This window comes from Sinohyriopsis cumingii, unplaced genomic scaffold (genome assembly GCF_028554795.1).
Source record: "Sinohyriopsis cumingii isolate HCF-2022 unplaced genomic scaffold, ASM2855479v2 utg000555l, whole genome shotgun sequence".
In the NCBI taxonomy this organism is placed as follows: Eukaryota; Metazoa; Mollusca; class Bivalvia; order Unionida; family Unionidae; genus Sinohyriopsis; species Sinohyriopsis cumingii.
The window spans coordinates 298,888-325,616 of record NW_028315910.1 but is presented as its reverse complement, the minus strand read 5'-3'; the positions used below and the strand labels follow the sequence as shown (position 1 = coordinate 325,616).

General features: G+C 36.3%; 1 protein-coding gene across 1 annotated transcript in view; it reads right to left on the bottom strand.

Moving 5' to 3' along the window:
• LOC149773787 (uncharacterized) overlaps positions 1 to 26,729 on the bottom strand; it is a 60,195-nt gene that overhangs the window by 9,496 nt on the left and 23,970 nt on the right. Inside the window, exons 2-9 of the mRNA XM_089946001.1 lie at positions 25,529 to 25,762; positions 23,613 to 23,743; positions 22,984 to 23,116; positions 21,554 to 21,697; positions 20,758 to 20,973; positions 8,936 to 9,082; positions 8,004 to 8,180; positions 3,862 to 3,940 (exon numbers count right to left, since the gene is read on the bottom strand). Coding sequence (XP_089802127.1) covers positions 3,862 to 3,940; positions 8,004 to 8,180; positions 8,936 to 9,082; positions 20,758 to 20,973; positions 21,554 to 21,697; positions 22,984 to 23,116; positions 23,613 to 23,743; positions 25,529 to 25,762 — 1,261 coding nt within the window. The remainder of the gene's footprint in view (positions 1 to 3,861; positions 3,941 to 8,003; positions 8,181 to 8,935; positions 9,083 to 20,757; positions 20,974 to 21,553; positions 21,698 to 22,983; positions 23,117 to 23,612; positions 23,744 to 25,528; positions 25,763 to 26,729) is intronic.

The following is a 26,729-nucleotide window of genomic DNA, read 5'->3' as shown; positions in this document are numbered from 1 at the left end:
GTACTAATAATGTCGGAACATATTTTCCTCGTTATCACCTTTCATGTACTAATAATGTCGGAACATATTTTCCTCGTTATCACCTTTCATGTACTAATAATGTCGGAACATATTTTCCTCGTTATCACCTTTCATGTACTAATACTGTCGGAACATATTTTCCTCGTTATCATATTTTATGTACTTATAATGTCGGAACATATTTTACTCGTTATCACCTTTCATGTACTTACAATGTCGGAACGTATTTTCCTCGTTATCACATTTTATGTGCTTATAATGTCGGAACATATTTTCCTCGTTATCACCTTTCATGTACTAATACTGTCGGAACATATTTTCCTCGTTATCATATTTTATGTACTTATAATGTCGGAACATATTTTACTCGTTATCACCTTTCATGTACTTACAATGTCGGAACGTATTTTCCTCGTTATCACCTTTCATGTACTAATAATGTCGGAACATATTTTCCTCGTTATCACCTTTCATGTACTAATAATGTCGGAACATATTTTCCTCGTTATCACCTTTCATGTACTAATACTGTCGGAACATATTTTCCTCGTTATCATATTTTATGTACTTATAATGTCGGAACATATTTTCCTCGTTATCACCTTTCATGTACTAATAATGGAACTTACTTTCCTCGTTATCACCTTTCATATTGTCGGAACTTATTGTCCTCGTTATCACCTTTCATATACTAATAATGTCGGAACATATTTTCCTCGTTATCCCCTTTCATGTGCTAATAATGTCGGAAAATATTTTACTCGTTATCACCTTTAATGTGCTAATAATGTCCGAACATGTTTTCCTCGTTATCACATTTTATGTACTTATAATGTTGGAACATATTTTCCTCGTTATCACCTTTCATGTACTAATATTGTCGGAACATATTTACCTCGTTATCACCTTTCATGTACTAATAATGTCGGAACATATTTTCCTCGTTATCACCTTTCATGTACTAATAATGTCGGAACATATTTTCCTCGTTATCACCTTTCATGTACTAATAATGTCTGAACATATTTTCCTCGTTATCACCTTTCATGTACTAATAATGTCGGAACATATTTTCCTCGTTATCACCTTTCATCTACTAATAATGTCGGAACATATTTTCCTCGTTATCACCTTTCATGTACTAATAATGTCGGAACATATTTTCCTCGTTACCACCTTTCATGTACTAATAATATCTTAATGCTTCTAATTAGTATGAACATAACCTCCGTTCTGTCTACGTTTTAGATTTTCATTGAAAACTGATAAAATAATGTTTGAGAATAAAATTAAAAAACAATATTTAATGAAAAACACTGACAAATAATGCAACCATTTACGTTCTGAATTCCTCCCCCGCATACCCTTGTAAACACAAAAAAATTGTTTATCGATGAACCCCTTCCCATACAGCGAGGTCGTGTTCCAGCATTTCCCTCAAGAATGCAACCGACGGGAAAATAATGAACACGTTGTGGCACCCTTGTTATAAAATTAATTTTAATGTACCCTTTGTGGCACCCTTGTTTGAAAATTAATTTGACATTTATCACTAACATGCACATGTTTTGATACAAGACTGGTTAGCATATAATTCGAAACATTTAAACAAGCTACCTCCCAAATCTGTTGACACCATTTTCCCCAGCATTCAAACAAGCTACCTCCCAAATCTGTTGACACCATTTTCCTGCAGCAATCAAACAAGCTAATTCCCAGATCTGTTGACACCATTTTCCCGCCGCAATCAAACAAGCTGATTCCCAGATCTGTTGACACCATTTTCCCGCAGCAATCAAACAAACTACCTCCCCGATGAGCTGGCACCTTTACATGAAACATCCACATATTCTACCTCCGTGATCTGTCGCCTTAATTCCAAATATACAAACAAGCTACCTCACCGATCGGGTTACCTTTTACGAAACATTTAAATAATCTACCTCCCCGATACGTTTACACCGTAATTCCAAACATGTAAACAATCTACCTCCCCGATACGTTGGCATCTTAATTATAAACATTCAAAAAAGCTACCTCTCCGATATGTTAGCACCTTAATTCCAAATATTTAAACATACTACCTCCCCGATAAGTTCTCACCTTGATAGGAAACATTCACTTAGATACACAGTGTACCTACTGCATGGAAGAATCAAATGTCATGAAGGAAACAATTTTTAAAAAATGCTTGAACATGTTTTACACACATTCAAAAGAAGAAATATTTATTTGATATTAATCTACATCAATTTATAGTGCATACAAATCAATTTCTTATATTCGAAATAATTTTCTTCACTGAAACGCCCAATGCTTCCACAATGTCTACCATATATAGATTTTGAAGACAAGGTACCAGTGTCCACTGAGTCCATCTCAAGCCTAGCCTACCAATAATGACGATTAGAAAACAATGCATTGGCTAAACAGTTTGTGGCCATATTGCGCTTATAGTGCAGGAACATCTAAGGTTGTGTAAGCTCTCGGATGCAAACCTTCTAACCACTATGTACCCTTCTGACCCCATGTATATTTTGATATCCCATTGCAAACATTCAAACCACTATGTAACCTTATGATTCCATGTATATTTTGATATCCCACTGCAAACCTTCTGTCAAGTATGTAACCTTCTTATTCCATGTATCTTTTGATATCCCATTGCAAAACTTCTATCCACTATGTAACCTTCTTATTCCACGTATATTTTGATATCCAATTGAAAACCTTCAAACCACTATGTAACCTTCTTATTCCATGTATCTTTTGATATCCCATTGCAAACATTCAAACCACTATGTAACCTTGATATCCTATTGCAAACATTCAAACCACTATGTAACCTTGATATCCCATTGCAAACATTCAAACCACTATGTAACCTTGATATCCAATTGCAAACATTCAAACCACTATGTAACCTTGATATCCCATTGCAAACATTCAAACTACTGTGTAACCTTGATATCCCATTGCAAACATTCAAACCACTATGTAACCTTGATATCCCATTGCAAACATTCAAACCACTGTGTAACCTTGATATCCCAAAAGTAGTGGTATTTTGTAAATGTGGTAGAATCAGTTCGTGGTTTTAGGATCATGGATATATATATATATATATATATATATATATATATATATATATATATATATATATATATATATATATATATATACACACTTTAACATAATGTTCGAGAAGAATAAAACCGATTATAACAGTATAACAGCGTGGCCTCTACGACTTGAATTTCTAACCGATACCACACTAACGTTTTGTTTATTCGCAAAGTGACGTTGCATCGTTTTTCAAACTACTTCGTTCATCGACCCAGACATGTACAGTGTGGAACCATAAACTGACTTGAAGGTTACAAAAATACTGTCGTTCTCAAATTTAGACACCGCTTAAAAGTTTAACGTCTCATTGGCTAATATCGGAGCACTGACCAATACAATGTATGACTGGCTAATGTCGGAGCACTGACCAATACAATGTATGACTGGCTAATGTCGGAGCACTGACCAATACAATGTATGACTGGCTAATGTCGGAGCACTGACCAATACAATGTATGACTGGCTAATGTCGGAGCATTGATCAATCAGATGTTTCATTATATCGGAGCAATGACCAATCAGACGCCAGAACCTGAAGTCGATTCAGGGTCTACGAATGGCAGTTGTTTCCAATAACCTTCAGGTCAGGTCCATCTCTCCACATACTCCCGTTTTCCCATGTCTGTGTCATAAAAAACTTCGAACAGTCCCAAACAGCTGTGAAGTATTAACGAGAATTTACGAAAATGTAAAGCCACCGCAATTTTGACTTACCGCAAGGCAAGGAAGACAAGGAACCCAACAAATAGAACGAATCCCATACCAGCTACAAATCCGATACCGATGTAAAGGCCTAAAAATAAAATGAGAGGAAGAAATACTTAATTCCATGCAGTACCAATGTAAAGGTCTAAAATGAAAATGAGAGGAAGAAAATCATTCCATCCAGTACCGACGAACAAAGGGATGATCATAACGATGATGCGCAATCCTTTATTTAGATGGCTATTGTCAATGACTGGGCCTACAGAATAAATTAAAAAACTTTAAGGCAAAAGGTATAAGTTAATATCACATTTTTCATAAAGGGACAGTGTTAAAACAAAAGGCACAAGTGGGCTTGAAATCACTCACCTGATTGAAATCTGTTTAATATCTAAATGCATAGGTCAAGAAATATGTATGTCTGACTAGGACGCTTTCTGTATAAATTTCTTCTAATACTGTTGATTTCATACGTTATGAAAAACAATTGTTTCGAGGTTTCTCTGTTGTTTGTAGATTCCTCCATATGGTGCACCAGCACAGTTTACCGTATGCTGAAATACTTTTATGCCAGGGCCAGGACGTTTTTCGCCAAAGATGGTCAGATTTTGTTTTGCGGTTTCTTTTAGTTGAGATAAAATTATTTAAATGTTTTTGACGCTTGTGTTTGGGGAGGACGGCCATATTTGATGGAGGATTACCATAAATGGTAAATACAGTTCTTTTAGCTTTGAAACTTTATGTCAAATTTGGTTATCTTTCGTTGACCTGTTGGTTACTAGATGTGTTGCAATTTTGTTTTGTTTTACTAATGGCAGCCATATTTAACATCGTATCAGCATGTTGGTGCATATCCAAAAGCTCTTCATGTCAGAACATTTTACGTCGAAGTTTTGTCGAATTATAATTATGTCTGGGTTGAGGATTAGATGGCATTTAAAAGTATTAATATTTTTACTAAGCTGTGACCACATTTCCTGACAAACGGTTATTTACGTAAAAACAATAAATATTTTTAATTCAGGGTGTTGTCTGGTCAATTTTTAAAAGCATTTCTATTTTTAGTATTATCATCTGATCAACATCATTTGTACAACTTTGAAAACTTCATGCCAGAATAGTTTTTAATTTTGGTCAAAGTCTCCTGCGCTTATTAGAAGTCTCTTAAAGATTTTGCTAAGTCTAGTAACCGTGGGTACATTTCCTGTCAAATCGTCATTGCTTCTAAAAATTGTATAGAACTTCCTGCCAGCATACTTTATGTCCAACTTGGTAAAGTTCCTTTGAGTGGCCATTGAAAATTTGTTTACATATGTTTCTTCTCATCGCAACAGTGGCCATATTCGGCGGCAGTTCATGATCTTATAAATATAATGTTACGAATATCTATATCAAATATTAATTTTTAATGTAGTTTATTTAAGTCATTTGGGTTTATGACATTTAGATTTTAATTCTTAAATTCAGTGGCTGGCTTGTACTATAATAAAACAACATATACAATTCGTTGCGAAATTTCCATTCATAATCAAAGCGGATTGTCAAGGTCAGGTCAACAACAATTTCGGTCAAAGTACGCCATGCATAAGTATGAATGGCGGTAATGAAAACATCACGTGATCCTAGGAGAACATCTACTCAAGATATGTCATGAGCGTCCATGCTGTCGATTGGCTCAGTAATATGAAAAGGCCAGGAGACCATGGCTGTTAACATGTTTCACAATAAAATTATCTAAATGTTTGGTAATCTTTTTAGTGCAGAAACTAAAACATCCATTTTAACTCGACAGTATTTTGCTGAACTATTGTGAAATTATTCAAGGACTTGGACATTTAAATAATTCAAGTAGATCATATGAAATATTCAAGTGGATCATATGAAATATTCAAGTGGATTATATGAAACATTCAAGTGGATCATATGAAACATTCAAGTGAATCATATGAAACATTCAAGTTGATCATATGAAACATTCAAGTGGATCATATGAAATATTCAAGTGGATCATATGAAACATTCAAGTGGATCATATGAAATATTCAAGTGGATCATATGAAATATTCAAGTGGATCATATGAAATATTCAAGTGGATTATATGAAACATTCAAGTGGATCATATGAAACAATCAAGTGAATCATATGAAACATTCAAGTTGATCATATGAAACATTCAAGTGGATCATATGAAATATTCAAGTTGATCATATGAAACATTCAAGTGGATCATATGAAATATTCAAGTGGATCATATGAAACATTCAAATGGATCATATGAAACATACATTCAAGTGGATCATATGAAACATTCAAGGACTATAGTGATATTTTACTTTCAAGGAATTTGCTTTGAAGAAAAGCCTTTTGAATTATTAGAACCGCGATTCTAAAGTTGTTAGAATAGAACAAAAGGAGGTTGTTTTTCCCAAAGTTTGAAGGTTTTTCTTTCTTCAGCAATGGCAGTCATAATATAGCAGACTGACATCATTTGTTAAACCTTAAAAGACCGTCATGTCAGGGTGCTTTCAGTTTGATTATCAATCGGCATCAACTGAGCGAATCTGAAAGGTACGAAGAACTAAGGACCAAGTTATATAATCTCACTTAACTTTAATGCTAGATATGCTAAAATTGAGGCAGAAAATCATAATAAACACTGATAAAATTGTGTCTCTGCCATTGTAAAAACGAAGCTTTATCTTGCTATATGCTTATAGAGACGAATCAATAAAACATGTTTAGTTGAATATGAATGGATTATTATCCAACCCATCAAAGTGAATCTGTGAATTTGCTTACATTATAAATGCAAAATAACTCATAATTTACACTTGATGTTTATCACATTGGTGAAAGTTGTTGTAGAGAGAGTTGGAGACGAAATGAGCAAACGATTACCATCCCCAAACCTTTGACTGCATACTTAAATCCCATACCACTTTCTGGGCAGTGACTCATATTTTTACAGAAAACGTCAAGCCAAACCCCTCTCAGGATAGTGACGCATACTTTTATTGCATACTCTAACCTCGATCCCCTCTGAGGACAGTCACGCATACTTTTATTGCATACTCTAACCCCAATCCCCTCTCAGGACAGTGACGCATACTTTTATTGCATACTCTAACCTCGATCCCCTCTGAGGACAGTCACGCATACTTTTATTGCAAACTGTAACCTCGATCCCCTATCAGGATAGTCACGCATACTTTTATTGCAGACTCTAACCCCGATCCCCTATCCAGACAGCGACCCATGTTGTTACTGGATAATCTAACCCCAAATCGCCGTTCCGAAAGTGACCCAGACTTTTACTGCGTATTCCAAACCCCCAACCCCCAATCCCCTGTACAGACAGTGACCCAGGAGTCCTAATGGAAATATGTCACATAAATGACGTGTCTTCCTGTCATGGATACATAGATGAAATTTGGTCAAATTATCATGGAAATTATCACTGTAAATGAAAGGTTTGTATATTTGATCTTTGATCCCACCAGGGATCCATGAGATGGGAATTAGAGTTGATGGCGATCACTGGGACAATATAGCAAATAAGGTTTATGAATTTCTACCCAGCTGTTTTGGAGAAGATGTGCAAACGTACAGACAAACAGATAGACAGACAGACAAATACATGGACGATATCACAATATTTCCAACACTTTAACAACAAGCGTCCTATGAATGCCTGAGATCACTCATTTGGTCAGGTCTAAAATGCATATACAATTAGTAATTGGAAATATACAAATCAAGGGAGGGAATCTATGCAATGTACACTGCCATTCCTCCTTCCTTTATCTGTGACGATGCATCGTTTCACAGTAGTAATCAACAATTAAAGCCGTTGAATGTGTTAAGTGCATGGTACGAGTTATCAAAGTCGATCACACTCGTTGTATTTAACCCCAAAACGTGTGAAATCAACACTCTGTAAGGGATGATTATCCTCCCAAACGACAATGCGAAAGGGAAGGAAAGATGACAACTGTCCGACCGTGCCTTTATTTTATAAAAGGTACATTCCAGAATTGTTTTAAAACTCTATGTAATGTAGCGCTCACGTGAATAAAACGGACAACGGACACAGGAGCTTATTGTCAATTCATTTGTCCTACAGGTTAGGAGAAAGAATGAATAAACTTACATGTACTCAGTATATCGGAATCAGTGAAAGATAGAGCCCCATCTACTTTAGGGGTCGGTGCCGCCGTCATATCCGGAATAGTTGTAGTGGAAACATCCTGGGTTTGTGAGTTAGTTACATTGCCGGAAGTTTTACCTCCTACAAGACGCAGCGTGGCAGGTGGTCCATGGATACTTTCTATACAAAAGAAAACGAGATGTATAGCATATGGGTCTAATGACACGACACTGGTAATGCTGCTTTCTACGCAGTGAAGCACTTTAAAGGTCAGAGGTCATTTGGAGTAAAGCTGTCTCTATATACAAATAGTTTTGAACATTAAATTTGCAATATTGCAGATATTAGGTATGTTATATCAATGTTTATGTGTACTGTAGGGTGAATTGATTCTTGCAGCTTTTCTTAAATAATATTGTTGGTGATAAATATGAATTAAGCATAACGTAATTCTAACCCGAACGATCCCCTGACCTTTTGCAAAGGTATATCACTCATAAAATGTGGCCAAAGATCTCTTGTTAGAAACTATTGCAGAGCGGATCATTATTTTAGATGTACTCTTTGGAGAAAATGCTCAGTATAACAGAGTCAGTTTAACATTAGCAAACATTGAAAACCTTTAAGCAAGCCCCTCTCCCTCGGTTGATTTTTTGTGCTTTAAAATATAACTCGTGTATATATATATATATATATATATATATATATATATATATATATATATATATATATATATATATATAAACCTAACGGGATGAAACAAATTTCGGAAATTTAGAAGCAGTGTTTCTTTACGAATACCAAATCTCAGCATTTAAACGAGAATATAAAATGAATTTAAATTTCGTCTTATATCCGCTGCTTATGTATCAATAGAAGCAATTATAAACAGAAAATGTACTACGTACGTCGACTATGCGGATGTATATACCTACCATATTCACAGAGGTATTTCCGCTTGAGCTGACAGGAACGTGCAGACAGACCGAGATCAGAATTTAATTTATGCAGAACTGCGCAGGACTTGAAATGACTCGGCTGAAGCTCGTGTCGGTAGAACATATTTTCTCCTACAGTATCACCTGTTAAAAATAAACGTATTCTTAAGACATTATGCAAAACGATTTTGATATTTTCCATGGACTACTGTCCATGTCAAGAACTTTTTCTTTCTGACATAACGTTACAAATTAATTCTATCAGTTACAATTTAAACCATAATTTTAAATTTTTAATAAACAAACCTACGCTGTAAGCAAAATACTTACAACAAGAGAAATACTCTGTGCTTACAGATTGTTGAAAAATAAACGAAGCACAAAATACTGCATGAATCATTCATGCCAATCTCGTGTGTTAATTTTCATTAGACTGTGTACATGTGGTGTGCCACGTAAATAATTAAATATGATCAGAAAACAGAACGTCCACCAAAAAATTACCCCATACTTTGAGTTATGGTCCGAAAGCAGAATCTCTGCTGAATATAACCCCTTACTTTCAGTTTCATTCCGAGGCGCGGTAGCTCAATGTTAAGCTAGCTGGTCACGTGCACGGGTTCAAATCCTACCACTGGAGTGGGTTGGGTAGGCTATCATGGTGTGTCCTTTGGCAATTTGCATTACTTCTGTTGTCTTGGCACTAAATAAAATACGTGTGTTGTTGTGCCATCAAACACAAAATCAACGACTACAATCAATTGCATTCGTGCAATATGTTGCGTTTGACTTTGTGTTAAGGTTATTGGAGGGGTGATACGAAATTACTTTTCGTGGACTAATGGAGAAAAAGCCCGTTTTAGTTAAATAATGTTTATTTCCTGATTTCAAAGCAATAATAAATGCATACAAATCTTTTTTTAAGGTGAAGTTTTAACAAGAAGCATTAGCTGCTGCCAGCTGTTTAAGTCACAACCATGAAACGTAATACGTTCAGCAGAGGAAAAGGAACTTTATCATGGGTACTCGAAACAGCCTGTCGGCCCTAAGGTTCAAGCTCGCGACCAGCCGGCAGAGTCCGACTCTCTAACCAGACTGAGCTATTCCGCTCCACAATGTTCCTATTTTGGACGGGTGGGTTGTTTAAGGTAGGAATAAAACAATTAAATTGTAAAAAAGGAAGTAGTACCAAGAGGGATCGCATACTCAGTTGTTTTTTCTTTTACGTTGTCAAAATTACACACATGGCACTACCTTGAAATATTTTTCCCCACAAAACAAACACTCAAGTGTGCCAGAGCTTCGTACGGTATATACTGCACTCTAGTGTGCCAGGAATTTGTACGGTCTATATTACACTCCAGTGTACCAAGCATTTTACTGTATATACTACACTCCAGTGTGCTAGAATGCACTGGAGTATCGTTTGCGAAAATATAATTTCACCGTGAATTTTCCTTTTGAGAATAGATCATTTTGTCCAAGGTATCTATTCTACTAATATTCACACGTTCAGAGTACGATTTACTTGACAGGAAGATAACTGCGATGTAAAACTTCTCTGTGAATGTGATACGCGTTTTCACTGTCTTCGGCAGCCAGGATGGCAGAATCTACTTTGAAAGAAATGACTCTGAGTAACGAAGCGATGGTTTTCACACAACGTTGTAACCTACAGCATAGGAATACACGTCATAAAGTTAATCCTTCGTGCAATTTGACAGACGAGCTAAAATACTTATTCAATCGATCGTTGTTGTGCACGTCTTTCATAGGAGTGAGAACAGTAAATCGAACCAGAATAGAAAACAAACGGGACAAAACGTAATGGACATCCATGATGAAAGTGTTTGACCTTCGTCAATATTGAGGATTTGCTTTGGAATAATGATCTCCACCAAAGACTCTTACCGATGAGCTTTGTGATCCAATTTTATAGCTTGAGGTAATTTACCTGTAAAACAGCATAAGGTAGTATTGTGAAACACATCCATATAACTGTCATGCAGTAATGTAAAATAAAAGGAGAATGATTTTCCAAATGTTCCAAAAGTGGATTGCCGCAGTTGTGACTGAATGGGTTGTTGTGGTGACTTGTTTAGTAGCAAGGCAATCATTTTTGTTGTCACTGTCGGTAGTATATTTCAAGGAAGAGCTTGGAAAAAGATAGCCAAAACAACTACAGAGTAATGGTGTCCAAAATTATTTATCTCCTTGTTCTAACATTAAATTTCAATTGCTGCTATATTGACACAACACACCAACAAGATTAAGCAGAAGGAGATGATCTTATTTGTGAGGGACACACTCTACACAACACCCACAGTAGTTAGAGGACACACCCTACACAACACCCACAAGAGGTAGAGGACACACCCTACACAACACCCACAAGAGGTATAGGACACACTCTACACAACACCCACAAGAGCTAGAGGACACACCCTACACAACACCCACAAGAGGTATAGGACACACTCTACACAACACCTACAAGAGGTAGAGGACACTACACAACACCTACAAGAGGTAGAGGACACTATACACAACACTTACAAGAGGTAGAGGACACACTCTACACAACACCTACATGAGGTAGAGGACACACTCTACACAACACCTACAAGAGGTAGAGGACACTCTACACAACACCTACGAGAGGTAGAGGACACACTCTACACAACACATACAAGAGGTAGAGGACACACTCTACACAACACCCACAAGAGGCTGCTTTGTATCTCTTGAACAAAGGAACTCGGAGCATAGCGGACACCTATTTTTATAATCAATGACATGCGAACGGCAATTCAAGAATCAAAACTAGGTGGATATAGTTTCCAACACACTTTCATTTCTTGTAGTCGACGTTTGCACACTTTACCTGCTCTTCCATCAAGGATGCTTTTGATATTGCGTTTTGGTCTTTCTTGGTCATTCTTCGTAACTGAGGCAAGTTAAACGTTTATATAATCATTTTCTCGTTCGTGTCTTCCGATTTATAAACAATAGGATCACGTCCACACACTTGTCCAGCGACATGAGACAATACGGTTGTCAAGTTAGGTAAATAACCTTTTAAAAATACGTTTGGTTTGCCCAGTATGAATCCAGTCTCCAGCCTTAAACACTTCTTTCTTTTTTTGATGGATGATGTTTCAAACAATTGATAAAAACACCATCACTTCATTTCCAGGGATCACTTATTCGGGTGACCAATACTACGATGGTACAATTGATTGTATGCTTCGACTAAATGTGGTAACATGTCAATTTATTTGTGAGTGTGATGGTGAGTAAAATATACCAACATGCGTTTTGTCGAAGTTAAATGAAAATGTTCCATTTGTTTCAGGATTTTCGTTTGTGAACAAATAATTCTTTTTTTTCTTCTTCTCAATTCTTTTGAAAAACTTGATTCAGAGATTTGGTGCCTTTGTCTGTTTTCCGTTGTAAAGGATATCGATCACTTTGTTTCAAAATCAGTTTTAAAGCCCGCAATAACTCTGAACTTCATTTAGAAATCAAGGTAACCACTTAAGTTGATTTTGAAATCATGTAAATGACGCGAAATAAATATTTATAATCACGATTGTACGCCGCCAAATGAGAGACATGTGCTATATCTGCCGATCGATGCCAGTTACTTTGGTTTAACTTTTGAATTTTTTTTAGCTAGATGGGCTTGCATAACGTATACATCGATTGTTCTTGTAAATATTTTGGCATATCTTGCAAACGCTCACTTCTGAATTTGGTTTTGGCAGCGAAATACAATATTTGAACTCCTCCGTAACCAGAGTATAATGCTATCTAAAAGGGTCGCTGTTTTTCCTATAAAACAAAGTTACCCACTCTTCAATAATAGGTTCATTTTTGTGTGGTAGTTTTGGGGATTGCACGAGGCTTGACGTTTACGAAGAACAATGGGAGTATGAATTGTCATCGATCGTGAGATAGTTACTTTGTCCTTGACTTCGTTTCACTTCTGTCTTCCCTTCTTTATTCCTTCTGTTGAAGAAGTCGTTGACATGATCATTTTGATCCAATCTTTCATTTCGTCTCGCCTGGGAGAAGGGGAAGGATGCAATGTTACTAGTTATTGGAGAAGACGGAGTTTGAAAAACTTCTCTTATGCCTTCTTCTTCCATCCTTGTTGCTGTTACTGCCTGCGTGGCTTTTTTTTAGCTTCACATGATAGTATTGAAATCTCCCAGAGTAGGTTTAGTTGTTTCTTCTACAGCTTTCTAGTGAAACCGTTGAAAATATTGCAGTAATTGCCAATGTCGCTGCGAAGTTTTGAGTTTCTGACATCGGTTAGATCAATCAACGAGTTTAATTCTTGCTGCAAATGTGACATCAAGGTAAGATCAAGCTTAGAATGTAAATATGGTATCTGTCCTCATACCAGTGAAGGAGTTCCATCCATCGTTTGTATGGAACTAATGTGATTTTTTTTGTCTTTCCATAAGATATAAAAGGTAAAAAAATGATGGGTCCCTTGTATTTCCTTCCAATCCATTTCATGTCTCCTCCTAAAAGCGGTTCAGCAATGGATCATAGCAAAGGAGCAACCATTTTTTACAAGTGCTCTATCATCATGGGTGGCAACCCGCATCGAACCAGCATATTTTCTTTTTAACCGATACATAATTTCTATTTATATTTTGGCGAAGAAGGTTATGTTGTTTTCTTGATCGCTGTTTCTGTGTCTTGGAGAAAGTTAGTTCTCCTTTCGAGACGTTCAAACAACATTCACACACGGTATCGATGATTTCTTTCGGTACTTCTTGAATGACCTGTGTACACATCGGAGGTTGGATTTGATCACTACTGAAAAAACGTCCCAGTATTAACTACACGAGGAGGGAATCCGATTCTTTTCTCTTTCATGGAGGATGGATTTGTTTTGGGACGACAAGGAGGGCGGTGTGTACATTTTTCGTGACATCTCTTGTTTCAGGAGCAAAAACACTGACATTAATCTTATTTTACAGCTTTTATACTGGAATTCCTCTATACTGATAGCTGGCACATCGTATCAATTTCACTATGGGCATCACTCGATGATGATGTGTTTTCAATGGACTAAATATTGACAGTTCTTGTTTGAGTAAATCCAATAAACTTTGTAGCACACAGTTTTGTCTTGTACTTTTGTGTTCGGGGAGGTCATATTTTAGCTGTAGCAGAAGTCTCTAAAGCACTGGAAGAAGTATAAGTGGCAGGAGACACAGTCACCGAGCAGCTGGATTATCTGGAGTAGGTGCACGTCCTAGTAGCTGTACCTCTCTTTCTGGCAGGAATTGTTTTCTCTTGGGAATTTTCTTTTTCTTATGAGTGTGAACTTACTGTACCATTCTTTTGTTTGACGATCTAACTTTCCTCAATCACCATGACAACGGAAGAGGAGGATGCAGCCATAATCATGGTATTGAGAATTCTGAGATTGCTATCAAAGAATCAAACCATTTTATATATTTAATACAACATTTAATATTTTAGGCATGGAATGTGAAACAACAAAAACATTAGGGCGCATATTTAAAATTGTTTCTAATTTCATTTTCACTTGTGATTTGTCTTTCCCTGCCTCTAAGCCAACTTCCATCCTTGAATTAGTGGCACACACTGTCTTTGGAACAATGAGCCACCTCTCGTATCAAAGTCTCAAAGCCAAGACTTTTCAAGCTACGTACATCCACGTTCCAGTCGTGAATTTGATGATGTAGCCAAGTAGCTAGACATGGTGGTCATGTTTTCTTCCATGTACTGTTCATAAATGGTCTACAAATAATTCGCAGGAAAAAAATCCAAGAAGGTGGTCACTAACACACACCATACGTAGTCCAAAATTCAATAGAATCGAATGCGTGCAGAATTCTGATAGAAGGACTTGGTAATCGTTTAAGTCCAGAACACAGTCATCGACTTCCTCCCCAAACTTTGCTGTAATAGTCCTTCACAGCCATGTATTTCTTTTCGATGAAATAGCCTTACTCTTTATAAAGGGTATCTACTTGCAAACAGATTTTAGAGACATTTCTCTCTCTCTCTCTCTCTCTCTCTCTCTCTCTCTCACACACACACACACACACACACACAAAAGCGCGCGTTCGTCTTGAAGAAGTCTCGTCTTGATGTGACACTTCTTTTACAAGTTTCTTGTAATCCTGTAAGTCTTTACCATCTTTCAGAATTATTTGTGGCAGTCCAGCCTTGTGTATAGAAGTCGTGGCATCGAAATGCTTCCAAGCTGGGGTCGATGATAAATGTCTGACCATTCAACGAAATCAGCCCTTTTGAAACATTCGGGAATTTATGATTTAAAAGTCTATGTTGTAAAGAGTGTAACTGCTCTTGAGGTTTCACTTGAGTCTATACAAGCTCTTTGTAAATGCCTTCTCGCAGGTCTGGACGTAAACTACGAATTCTCTCTACTAAATTATCCTTGTGGATAATACTCATGCACCACCAAGGGAAGGTAGTGACAGCACGGAGACCATCTGGCATGTTCCAGGAAAGGTTGGTGTTGATAACATGGATCTTTGAACGAACACAACTGAAACACTATACTTGGTCTCCTTGTCTCGAATAGACCATTCCAGCTCCGGAGAATATTTTGGAACTGTGAATTCCATCCAGATATTTGGGACATTGTTTGAACGGTCGAGTCAACATCCAAAGTCACAAGAGCCAGGCAAAGCCATAGGAAACGTTTCTTCTTTGATTTGTACGTCTCGATGAGTTAATGGTATTTATAGTGGTTTGAGGTTGCATGAATGAGTTCTAAAGCTAGGTACACGCACGGCAACAATTTTGACAGTAAAGCAGAAAGGTCATGCTGCATTGCATTTATCATGCGATCGGCAAGGCACACGAACTACTTCGCTTTCGATGATAGAGGATCGACAAAGTCGTGCTGCATCGATGATGTCGTACAGCGGGACATCACTCTGGTCAAAAGGCATAGGATGCACTCGAGTTCGTTATCGGACACTGAGTCTGTAGTGGGCCCCTCACTCATTTGCTGTGTCGAATTCGTCATTATCGGTGATATTTTATTGATTTCAAATTGAATTTGGAGTCCCTAGTCGGTCTTTCACTCGGTTATTGTGTGGAATTATTCATCATTTTCTAGGTCGGCTTTTGTATTCGCAACGTACTGCGGTCCAGAAGTCGCATTCGTTTCTGGTACACAATCTGATACGTCTTTTTTAAAGGTCGACTGACATTTTGGGGTGTTTGTAAAAGGTACATTTTTTGCGGATTTAATATTTTCATTCGAAGGTTTTGATCCTGTCTAGACTGTAAAACTTCTTTTAAGATGTGAATCGTGAAGACCTTTTACTCTTGGTCGGGGCGAAAAAAGTCTGATACATTTTTCTCAGATACAATAGCTCCGCTAAAATGTCTTGTTTTCACTTCCTTTCTTCTGTTCACTGTTCAAAGTTTGTCTCTTCTGTTCTTCTTCTTGTCACTTTCGTTTTCCTCTTATTTCTGTCGCTGAACAACTGCTTGTTTTTCATCTGCAAAACACTCTCCCATTTTTCCTTCTTTTTCTTTCTGAAATTACCAATCACTGGTAAGAATTAAGAAGACGAAGGAAGTACGAACGTCGCAGACAAAAATTCTTGCGGTGACGACGGGAAATCAACGAAAGCTAAGTTAAAATCATCTTTTCTGGAAGAAGAATACTGGCTATAACGTTATTGGCAATGTTACTATAATGAAGAGTAAACAATAGATCCGCAGCAGGCGCACCCATCATATTGTCTTCAGTTTTTTTTCAGCCTTTGCTGTTGTATTTGAACTGTTCCATAGTGGTAAATTGTGGGAACGCTCGTGCGCGTATATCAAGAAAGTGACGACAAAGCGTCCGTTCTCTTCGGATTGGAAGAGAAACTACACGTTCTGACCTACTTTTATAACGCGCATTTAGATTGGTGGAACATTTCAATTCGTTTCGATCAGATCCTAAGCTATAGATACAAGTACATTGTCCCATGGTTTCGCCTGTTCGGTTGTACTAAGTTTATCACCATATTTTCATTGACAAAATTTCAAATGCATTATCGATTGCGGGGAACTCATCCCAATTTTAATTCGTGAAACATTTTCCAGCATGAGATGAGAGAAAGGAAAAGGCTTCACATAGCAATGTTTCTATACCCAATTAACATCGGCAATATCATTTAAAAACGTTACAGATAACCTAAGTCTGTACAAAAATCATGTTGTATAAAGGATCTCTGTTAAACAAGAAAGTACAACGGATACGCCTGTACCATCTATACAGTATAAAGTCAATGCATGTTTATGTGACAACAATAGAGCTCACACTATGTACTAATTACATCTCTGAAATGTTGTAGGTCGAACTAAACCAACGACTCCTTTAAACTAGCAGAATACTATCAATATATCTCTATCCACTTGGTTATACGCGGTTTAATACCTGGTAGAATAGTTCTCTATGCCTCTACAAGTAGTTCTTTCTGATATAAATGTAATCTGTTTGGCTGTACACGGTTAATACTTGGTGAAATAGTTATCTGGGCTTCTACAAATAGCTCTGACGGATATAACTGTAAATGGTGTGGTTGCACACGATTTAATGCCTGGTGGAATAGTTCCCTAGGCTTCTACATATAGCTATATCAGGTACAACTGTTTGGTTGTACACGGTTAAATAACGCGTGGAATAGTTCCCATAGCGTATATTCTCATGGGTGGGGGGTGGGGTTGTTCTAAAAGAAAAATGACTTTCTATTTATGTAGATATTGTGGCAGCACTGTCTACCATGTTTAATGCTTTGAAAAATTCATGATGTTTTTGTTTTTTTAACATTGCAATCTACCCATAAATAAATTTAATTCGCTCTCAGTTTTGATACCCAAATTATTATCAACGATGTAAACCGCTTTATGTAAACTATCAATCATTGCCAATTATCATTTATTTAATTAGTGTATGCACAAAATGTTGAACACTTCTAAACAATTACACTTTTCTAAGTTTACTTTTTAAATAATTTTAGGTACGTATTTGGAAACTCTAGAAGACTAAAGGACTAAGTCATTGGACCACAATAATGTTGAAAAGCCCACCCCCACCCCAAAATAGATCACTATATATAATCGATAATGTTTTACCTGTGTATCAATCTGACTTTAATTCTACAACAGTTTAGGTTAATACGCGTGTAATGATCGTTTAAATCGGGAATGCTTGTCATTTAGGTGCTGCCCATTGTGAAATACTTGTACAGTTTCTGTTTTTATATTGAATTTTATTTAATGAGAAATTATTTATTTTTTTGTTACAAGCAACTCGTGGGTATTTTATTTAAATACCCAGAACTCTCATGGTGTACACTTCTAAAGAACTCTCATAGTGTATACTGCTAAAAAAAATCTCATAGTGTACACTACTAAAGAAAATCTCATAGTGTACATTACAAAAAAAAATCTCATAGTGCACACTACTGAAAAATTCTCATAGTGTACACTTCTAAAGAACTCTCATGGTGTATACTACTAAAAAATCTCATGGTGTATACTACTAAATAACTCTCACAGTGTACACTACTAAACAATTTTCATGGTGTACGCTAACAACTCTCATGATGTACACTATTAAACAATTCTCGTGGTGTACACTACGAAACAACTCTCATGGTGGACACTACTATAAAATTCTCATGGTGTACACCACTATAAAATTTCCTGGTGTATGTTAACAACTCTCCTGGTGTACACTAATACAAATTCTCATGGTGTACGCTAACAACTCTCATAATGAACACTATTAAACAATTCTCATGTTGTAAACCCCTAAACAGTTCTCATGGTGTACACTACTAAAGAACTCTCATGGTGTACACTACTTAAAAATTCTCATGGTGTACGCTAACAACTCTCATGGTGTACACTTCTAAAAATTCTCATCGTGTACGCTATAAACTCTCATGATGTACACTACTAAACAATTCGCATGGTGTACACTACGAAACAACTCTCATTGTGGACACTACTAAAAAATTCTCACGGTGTACACAACTTAAAAATATCATGGTGTACGCTTACAGCTCTCATGGTGTACACTACTTACAAATTCTCATGGTCCACACTACTAAAGAACTCTCATGGTGTACACTACTAAAAATTATCATGGACTACGCTAACAACTCTCATGGTATACACTACTAAACAATTCTCATGGTGTACACTACTAAACAACTCTCATTGTGGACACTATTAAAAATTCTCATGGTGTGTGCTAACAAGTCTCATGGTGTATACTATTAAACAACTCTCATGGTATACACTGCTAAACCATTCTCATGGTGTACACTGCTAAACAATTCTCATGGTGGACACTATTAAAAATTCTCATGGTGTATGCTAACAACTCTCATGGTGTACACTATTAAACAACTCTCATGGTGTACACTACTAAAATAAATCCTCATGGTGTACACTACTAAAAAATTATCATGGTGTACACTACTAAAAAACTCTCATGGTGCACGCGAGCAACTCTCATGGTGTAGACTACTAAAAACTTCTCATGGTGTAGACTGCTAAAAACTTCTCATGGTGTACACTACTAAAAACTTCTCATGGTGTACAATATTAAACTACTCTCATGATGTACACTGCTAAAAAATCCTCATGGTGTATGCTAACAACTCTCATGGTGTACAATATTAAACTCTCATGGTGTACACTACTAAAGAACTCTCATGGTGTATACTACTAAAGAACTCCCATGGTGTACACTTCTGAAAAATTCTCATGGTGTACGCTAACAACTCTCATGGTGTACACTGCTAAAAATATTCTTATGGTGTACACTACTAAAAACTCTCATGGTGCACACTACTAAAGAACTCTCATGATGTACACTACTAAACAACTCTCATGATGTATACAACTAAAGAACTCTCATGGTGTACACTTCTGAAAAATTCTCATGGTGTACAATATTAAACAACTCTCATGTTGTACACTGCTAAAACAATCCTCATGGTGTATGCTAACAACTCTCATGGTGTACAATATTAAACTCTCATGGTGTACACTACTAAAAAAAACTCATGGTGCACGCTAACAACTCGCATGGTGTACACTACTAAAAAAATTCGTATGGTGTACACTAGTAAAAAACTCTCATGGTGCACACTACTAAACAACTCTCATGCTGTACACTACAAAACAACTCTCATTGTGTACACTACTAACGAAATCAGTAACAATGTTGATATCTCTGTCTGAATGTAAGAAAATAACTTTTCCATTTTCATCCAGAACGGATGTTCATTAGACCTACTCATTATTATAACTGCCTGTTCATATGCAACCGGTGTTTTAAGAACTACGTAGCTGTTTGATTTTCTTTGCAACCGTTAGTAGCTAAATCGCTTGTAATTCCGATTTGTTCAAACAGGTGTGACATTCAGTATCTTTCCACTAGTTAAACAATTCTCTCACATGTAAACCATCAATCCTGAATGATAATCATTCATGTGTCGTTGAATATTCTTCGTTAACAAAGTAATTCGTGTGCACGTTAAACCTGTTGATTTGAAACGTCTCGTCTACTAGTGATACAACACAATATTAATAATAACAATATTAATAATAACAATATTAATAATAACAATATTAATAATAACAATATTAATAATAACAATATTAATAATGACGATATTAATAATAACAATATTAATAATAACAATATTAATAATAACAATATTAATAATGACGATACTAATAATCGCATGCATCTAGTTTTAATTTTGTAGCCACCTCACCACTAATCCACTGCCATTTTCTGGCGCGTCTCATTCCTATCCAAAAGTCTCCAGGAGGCATGGTACGTATATCCGGGCTACTGATTACGTCATAAGTGCTGGCTTCCGCAAGTCTACCGTTCATTGCAATGCAATTCCGTTTTGCTTCCTCCCAACTTCTCTGTTCAGAAGACCATCGCAGGCAAGAATTTCGATGTCCACATTTGTCGTCGTGCTCTCCAACAAAAAATAAAAATAACTTTACAATTGTTCCTCTCTAAAATCCTCCTTGGTGGAAGGAAAGGTTGAAGTAAACAATGCGTTATAACAATTTCACGTTTGTCTTTGTGCCCATGTAATTTGTACTAAGAATTGCAATCAGCCTCGATCACTGGATTCATACCATCCTCTGTCTTCCCATTTTTGTTACAAAAAAAAAAGAAGAAGTTATGCGAATGTACGTGTTTCAAATATAAACGAATAGCTGTATAGCACAGTTTCAAATTACTGGTCTACCATCATGAGGAATGTGTTTAGTACGATTCTGGTAGGCCCCCTAAAACACTGAGAAATAGATTGTTGTTTTGCTTCAGATAGTATTTAGTATTAACACAATAAAAGGATGTCGGAGTAATTAGCACTTTGTCGAAAAGTACAACGATGTCCGAAGTTTTGTTTGTGTTCAATAGTTCCCAGTGATGTCAATGATGGATAAAATTCATCCTCTAATAAAGTTCTGCGATCTTAGCCACATTTAGCAATGAAAATGTCTCGAAAGACGCCTTTAAAAACTTTGAAAATATTATTTGAAGCTTACCGAAGTAACAGAGATATCGAAGGTCCATCAGACACTCGGAGGAATACCATTCCGCCATGCTAGAAGAGTGTTCTAGGCGGCGGAGAAAAGCACAGTCGTTAAACGGTTTAGGTTCGTCTTTTGCCCATTCCACCATTCTGCCCGCTGAGAAATGAAAATAAAGGAGTAAGAAAATGTTTTAGCACAATTTTTCTTTTCCCCTTCCGATGTTTAAGGTATCATATATCAAACTCTTTCGCAATATCAATTAACGGATTGGTGTTTGAGGTATCCTACATCGAACTTTTTGGCGGAATATATTTTAATTAACTTATTGTTATTTAAATGAACATCAACTTATGAAAGGTTTTAGCTTAGCGATTCTGTCTGGTCTGTAGAGGATTTGAACCCGCGCCCTTCCGTTCGCGAGTTTAGCAATAAGCCACCACTTCTCCGCCTCCATGCTCAATATACTAGCTTCCACAACCAGGAGACTCGTAACTATGCTCTTTTTCACAAAGTATACTTTACATTCAACATTGTTCGTACAGCGTTAACTATGTCATAAAACAGATACAATTCAAAGTTTGGTTTATGTTAAAAAATGACAGGAAAAGTGAAACACATTAAAGTTATAACATTGCAGTTTATGCGAGTGTAAAAATGCTGTAATGAAAGTCACATTGGTGTTTATCAGGTCGACACGTTATTAGACAAACTAAACAATCGAGGCATAATTGCATAATGTTGGCGATATACTATGATCCAGCCATCCATTCGAATTTCCAACATTAGACGTCGGACTGAAATCGGGATACAAAATGGCGAAGCTCGGTAATTTGCCCATTATCTGGCAAATCGCAGTTTTCCTCACCTCCTCTTCTTGTCCTATATACCTGAGAATTCTAATATCTAATCCTACTGTAGTCTACCTACAGTATTTTACACCTGAGAATAGTTATATCTAATTTTATTGCAATTTGCACCTGAGATTGGTTATATCTAATCCTGATGTAATCTACCATCTTTTTGAGTGCAGGAGCTTGGTTTATTCCATCACAAGGAAATTATCCCTTTTCCATTTTCTTAAAAGAAGCACTGTTTTTCAAATCTAATTGTAGATTTAGAATCTATCGAATAACTCACTTGCAACGACTATTCAATATCTCAATAATAATAATAATAATAATAATAATAAGTTTGAATTACAAAAACTGTTTCGTATTGGATTTGGCACAGCCGCTTGACCGTAAATGTAGAAATAACCTATTTTTCTCGTAAAGACTAGAACAGAGATTCCCAAACACCGCTCTCTAGGTTATCGTTACTGTCCGCCTACCTTACCCAGTAATTTGCATTATTCAGCATTAGCCCCCACCCCCATGTCGGTAACCCCACCGCTCGCTTTGGATACCACTTAACTAGAGCAACAAGAATAAAACTGAACTAACTTGACTGATACACTGACACTGCTTGCAGACCACCACAGACTTGTTCCAGGTTTCCATCGCAGGAGTAGTGGCAAAGACTGGAGTCGGTTGCGGTTATGTTCCGGAGATTTCTCTCACAGATGCAGAAGCCCTTCTGAAAGACGTTTGATTTGTTTAATCCCGGAGAAATAAGGTTATCTATAGAAGGACGACCTAAAACCTGGGCATTTTCAGAACATGAATTCATGTAATAAATATTGAATTTTCAATTAAAATATTGGTAAAGTGACAGTCTTGTTTGGTGATACGCCATGCACAAGGTAATAATAATAATAATAATAATAAGTCGACTATGGACAATATGCTAACCAAAAACCCATATCAGAGTTTTATTTTCCCCAACTATTATTTTTCACCTGAAACTTAAATTTAGCTCTCGTTGTGAGTTCTCGCACGTAGCGTGAAGAACATATTCTCGTCAAGCGAACGCAAGTGTGACTCTTCGAGATCTTCAATGTGTTTATTTCGTTGAGTCAGACAAACGCTTGTGTGACTGCTATAGATCTATTCTGCCTAGATCTCATAGACTCAAGTACGAGTCTGATTTCAATATCGATTGACACTTATGTGACACTGAGCTGTGTTTATACCTTGAGACCAATTGCACCCGTCCAATGGCAATGACCAAAACACTTCTCGGCGTTGTTGTCTTTGAAGGTGGTGGCGTCCATCCAATACTGTTGTTTGAAGCAGCCATGGTTGGAGAATAAATCGTTTATAGCTGGAAAAAAAATTGATTTGACAACGATATATATAGTCTAAATGCGACGCAATGTGTCTTGTAAATGTGAAAACTGACAACTATATTTATGTTGTAAATGTGATAATTGACACCTATAGGTATCTTGTAAACGTGATAATTGGCAACTATATGCGTCTTATAAATGTGATAATTGACACCGATTTGTATCTTGTAAATGTGATGACACATATACGTATCTTGTAAATGTGATAATTGACACCTATATAAAACTTTTAAATGTAACAATTGACACTTATAGTTATCTTGTAAATGTGATAATTGACACCTAATTGTATCTTGTAAATGTAATAATTGACACCCATATATAACTTGTAAATGTGATAATTGACACCTATATGTATCTTGTAAATATGATAATTGACACCTAATTGTATCTTGTAAATGTAATAATTGACACCCATATATAACTTGTAAATGTGATAATTGACACCTATATGTATCTTGTAAATGTGATAATTAACACCTATATGTATCTTGTAAATGTGATAATTGACGCATATATGTGTCTTGTAAATGTAATAATTGACACCCATATGTATCTTGTAAATGTGATAATTGACACCTATATGTATCTTGTAAATGTAATAACTGACACCTATATGTATCTTGTAAATGTGACAGTTGATACATATATGTATCTTTTAAATGCGATGACCCCTATAAGTATCTTGTAAATGTGATACTGAAAGCTATATGAATCTTAAAAATGTGATAATTGACACCTATATGTGTCTTGTAAATGTAATAATTGACACATATGTATCTTGTGAATGTGATAATTGACACCTATATGTATATTGAAAATGTGATAATTGACACCTAGATGTATCTTGTAAATGTAATAATTGACACCTAGATGTATCTTGTAAATGTGATAATTGACACCTAGATGTATCTTGTAAATGTGATAATTGACACCTAGATGTATCTTGTAAATGTAATAATTGACACCTAGATGTATCTTGTAAATGTGATAATTGCAATCAATAGATAGTTGGATGGATTATGTGGCACAAGAAGAAAGTCTCTTATCATGAACAAACTTTAATTAATCAAGATAAGGCAGTTAATCAAATACACTACAAACTTACTTACGATTTTGCAACGATCTCTTAATATTAGCCATTATGTACATCCCCAAATTATATATAATTGTAATTCCCTATTAATTAATGGCGCTTGTATACCTTGATTTCTTTCACTGGAATCCGGAATGACTGTTTAAATACATGAGAAATAATTACTAGGTCGCCATGCGAGTCTGTGATACTCACGATTGAATGTACCACCACTTTGTTGCATCACTTTTGATGATGTGTGCTTAGTTCTGATCGTATATGGACTAGTGCGTGCTGGCAAGGCGATGGTTGCCGTTTATCGGTAGACCTGCGTTCGAATCACCGTACAGTATGAATTAAAATTTCTCTAACCCGTATAATTTGTTTACATTTTTATCTGTCTCGACTTAGTCTCTACTAATACAAGAAACTACAGCAGTCATTCAGTACTGTGTATAGTCTTTGGTGTCTATTTTCATTCCGGCAAACGTTTTTCTCAGCGCAAGAATTCCTCTCATCCTCAGTTTGTATCTCCATAAAGAAGAGGATTCCTCTCATCCTCAGTTTGTATCTCCATAAAGTAGAGGATTGCTTAAATATAATAAACTGAATCAAGGAACAAAAATCAATTGCTGACCACTGAAGAAATAAGCTGAACTAAGGACAGAAATTTAAAACCAGTTACCTTTATCTTTATCCGATGATGCTGAACCTGCCCATTTCCAGCCCTTGTCAATCAAAACAGCACCTATCCATGCCTCCTCTTCATCCTCAAATGCAAAATCCAATTCGTTATTATTAAGTTGAAGTTTCATTCCTTCCAAATTTGATGTACGAGCAATATGGCCGCCAAAACTCTCGCAGTCCTGTCGTGCTTCACGCCATGTCTTCCGCTCTCTTGATAATTTCAGTGTGGAACCTTATATAATAATAATAATAATAATAATAATAATAATAATAACAATAATAATAATAATAAGAAGAAGAAGAAGAAGAAGAAGAAGAAGAAAACAAGATAATGATGAAAGAGAAGTAGAAAACAAAATTGGTTTGCTGAATCTGTCAGACCTTCTGTGTTCAATTGTTTCCCTCTTTTCGGAAAGACAATTCTTTGCGGTAATATTTAGAACGGATCACATATCTCAGTTTCTCATTTTGACGAAAAATGCAAGTGATCTTCACAGTTTTGACACTATGTAAAACACAATGCACAACAATGTTTACATAATTTATTATCCATGTTCACTGTTTTGATATTCACTGTAGATCCTTATATCTGCTGTCTTGCTATTCCCCATGTATCCTTGTGTTTACCGTTCTGAAATTTCTCATTTATGCATATATTTCCCGTTTTCGTAGTTCCAACATTTAATTTTTTCACTGTTTTCTTACTCCTCATATATAGTTTTACCACATAATCGGTACACTCATGGAAAAAACATGATCTTGCTGGTGTTGGAGGTACTTCTCACACAGTATCAAGAGGCTGAAGACCTGCTATAAGACCATGAAATTATTGTGCAGTATTCTCTTTATTGATTGGCTGCGATCGTGGGAAAGTTTTTTTTAAACTCCGCTTCTGGAATGTTTTGTTTTCAGTGAATATTTTGGCGGCCGTTTTTCAATTCGAGTCACGAAGGGAAATGGGGAAAAATGGTCTCGTCTGTCTGAGTATGGCCAATTTACCACCACGGGTCTTGTTATGTCATGTATAACATATCATAACATGAAAAATGTCTACAACTCCAGGACATGAACAACAATAACAAGTAAAACGTACGGTATTGTCAGAAGAAAAAGAACGATACAGAAGGGGCAGAGCAGTACAAGGTAGTCAACCGGGGAGTCAAGAAAAGAATGAAAAAAGCGAAAGAGAACTGGATAGA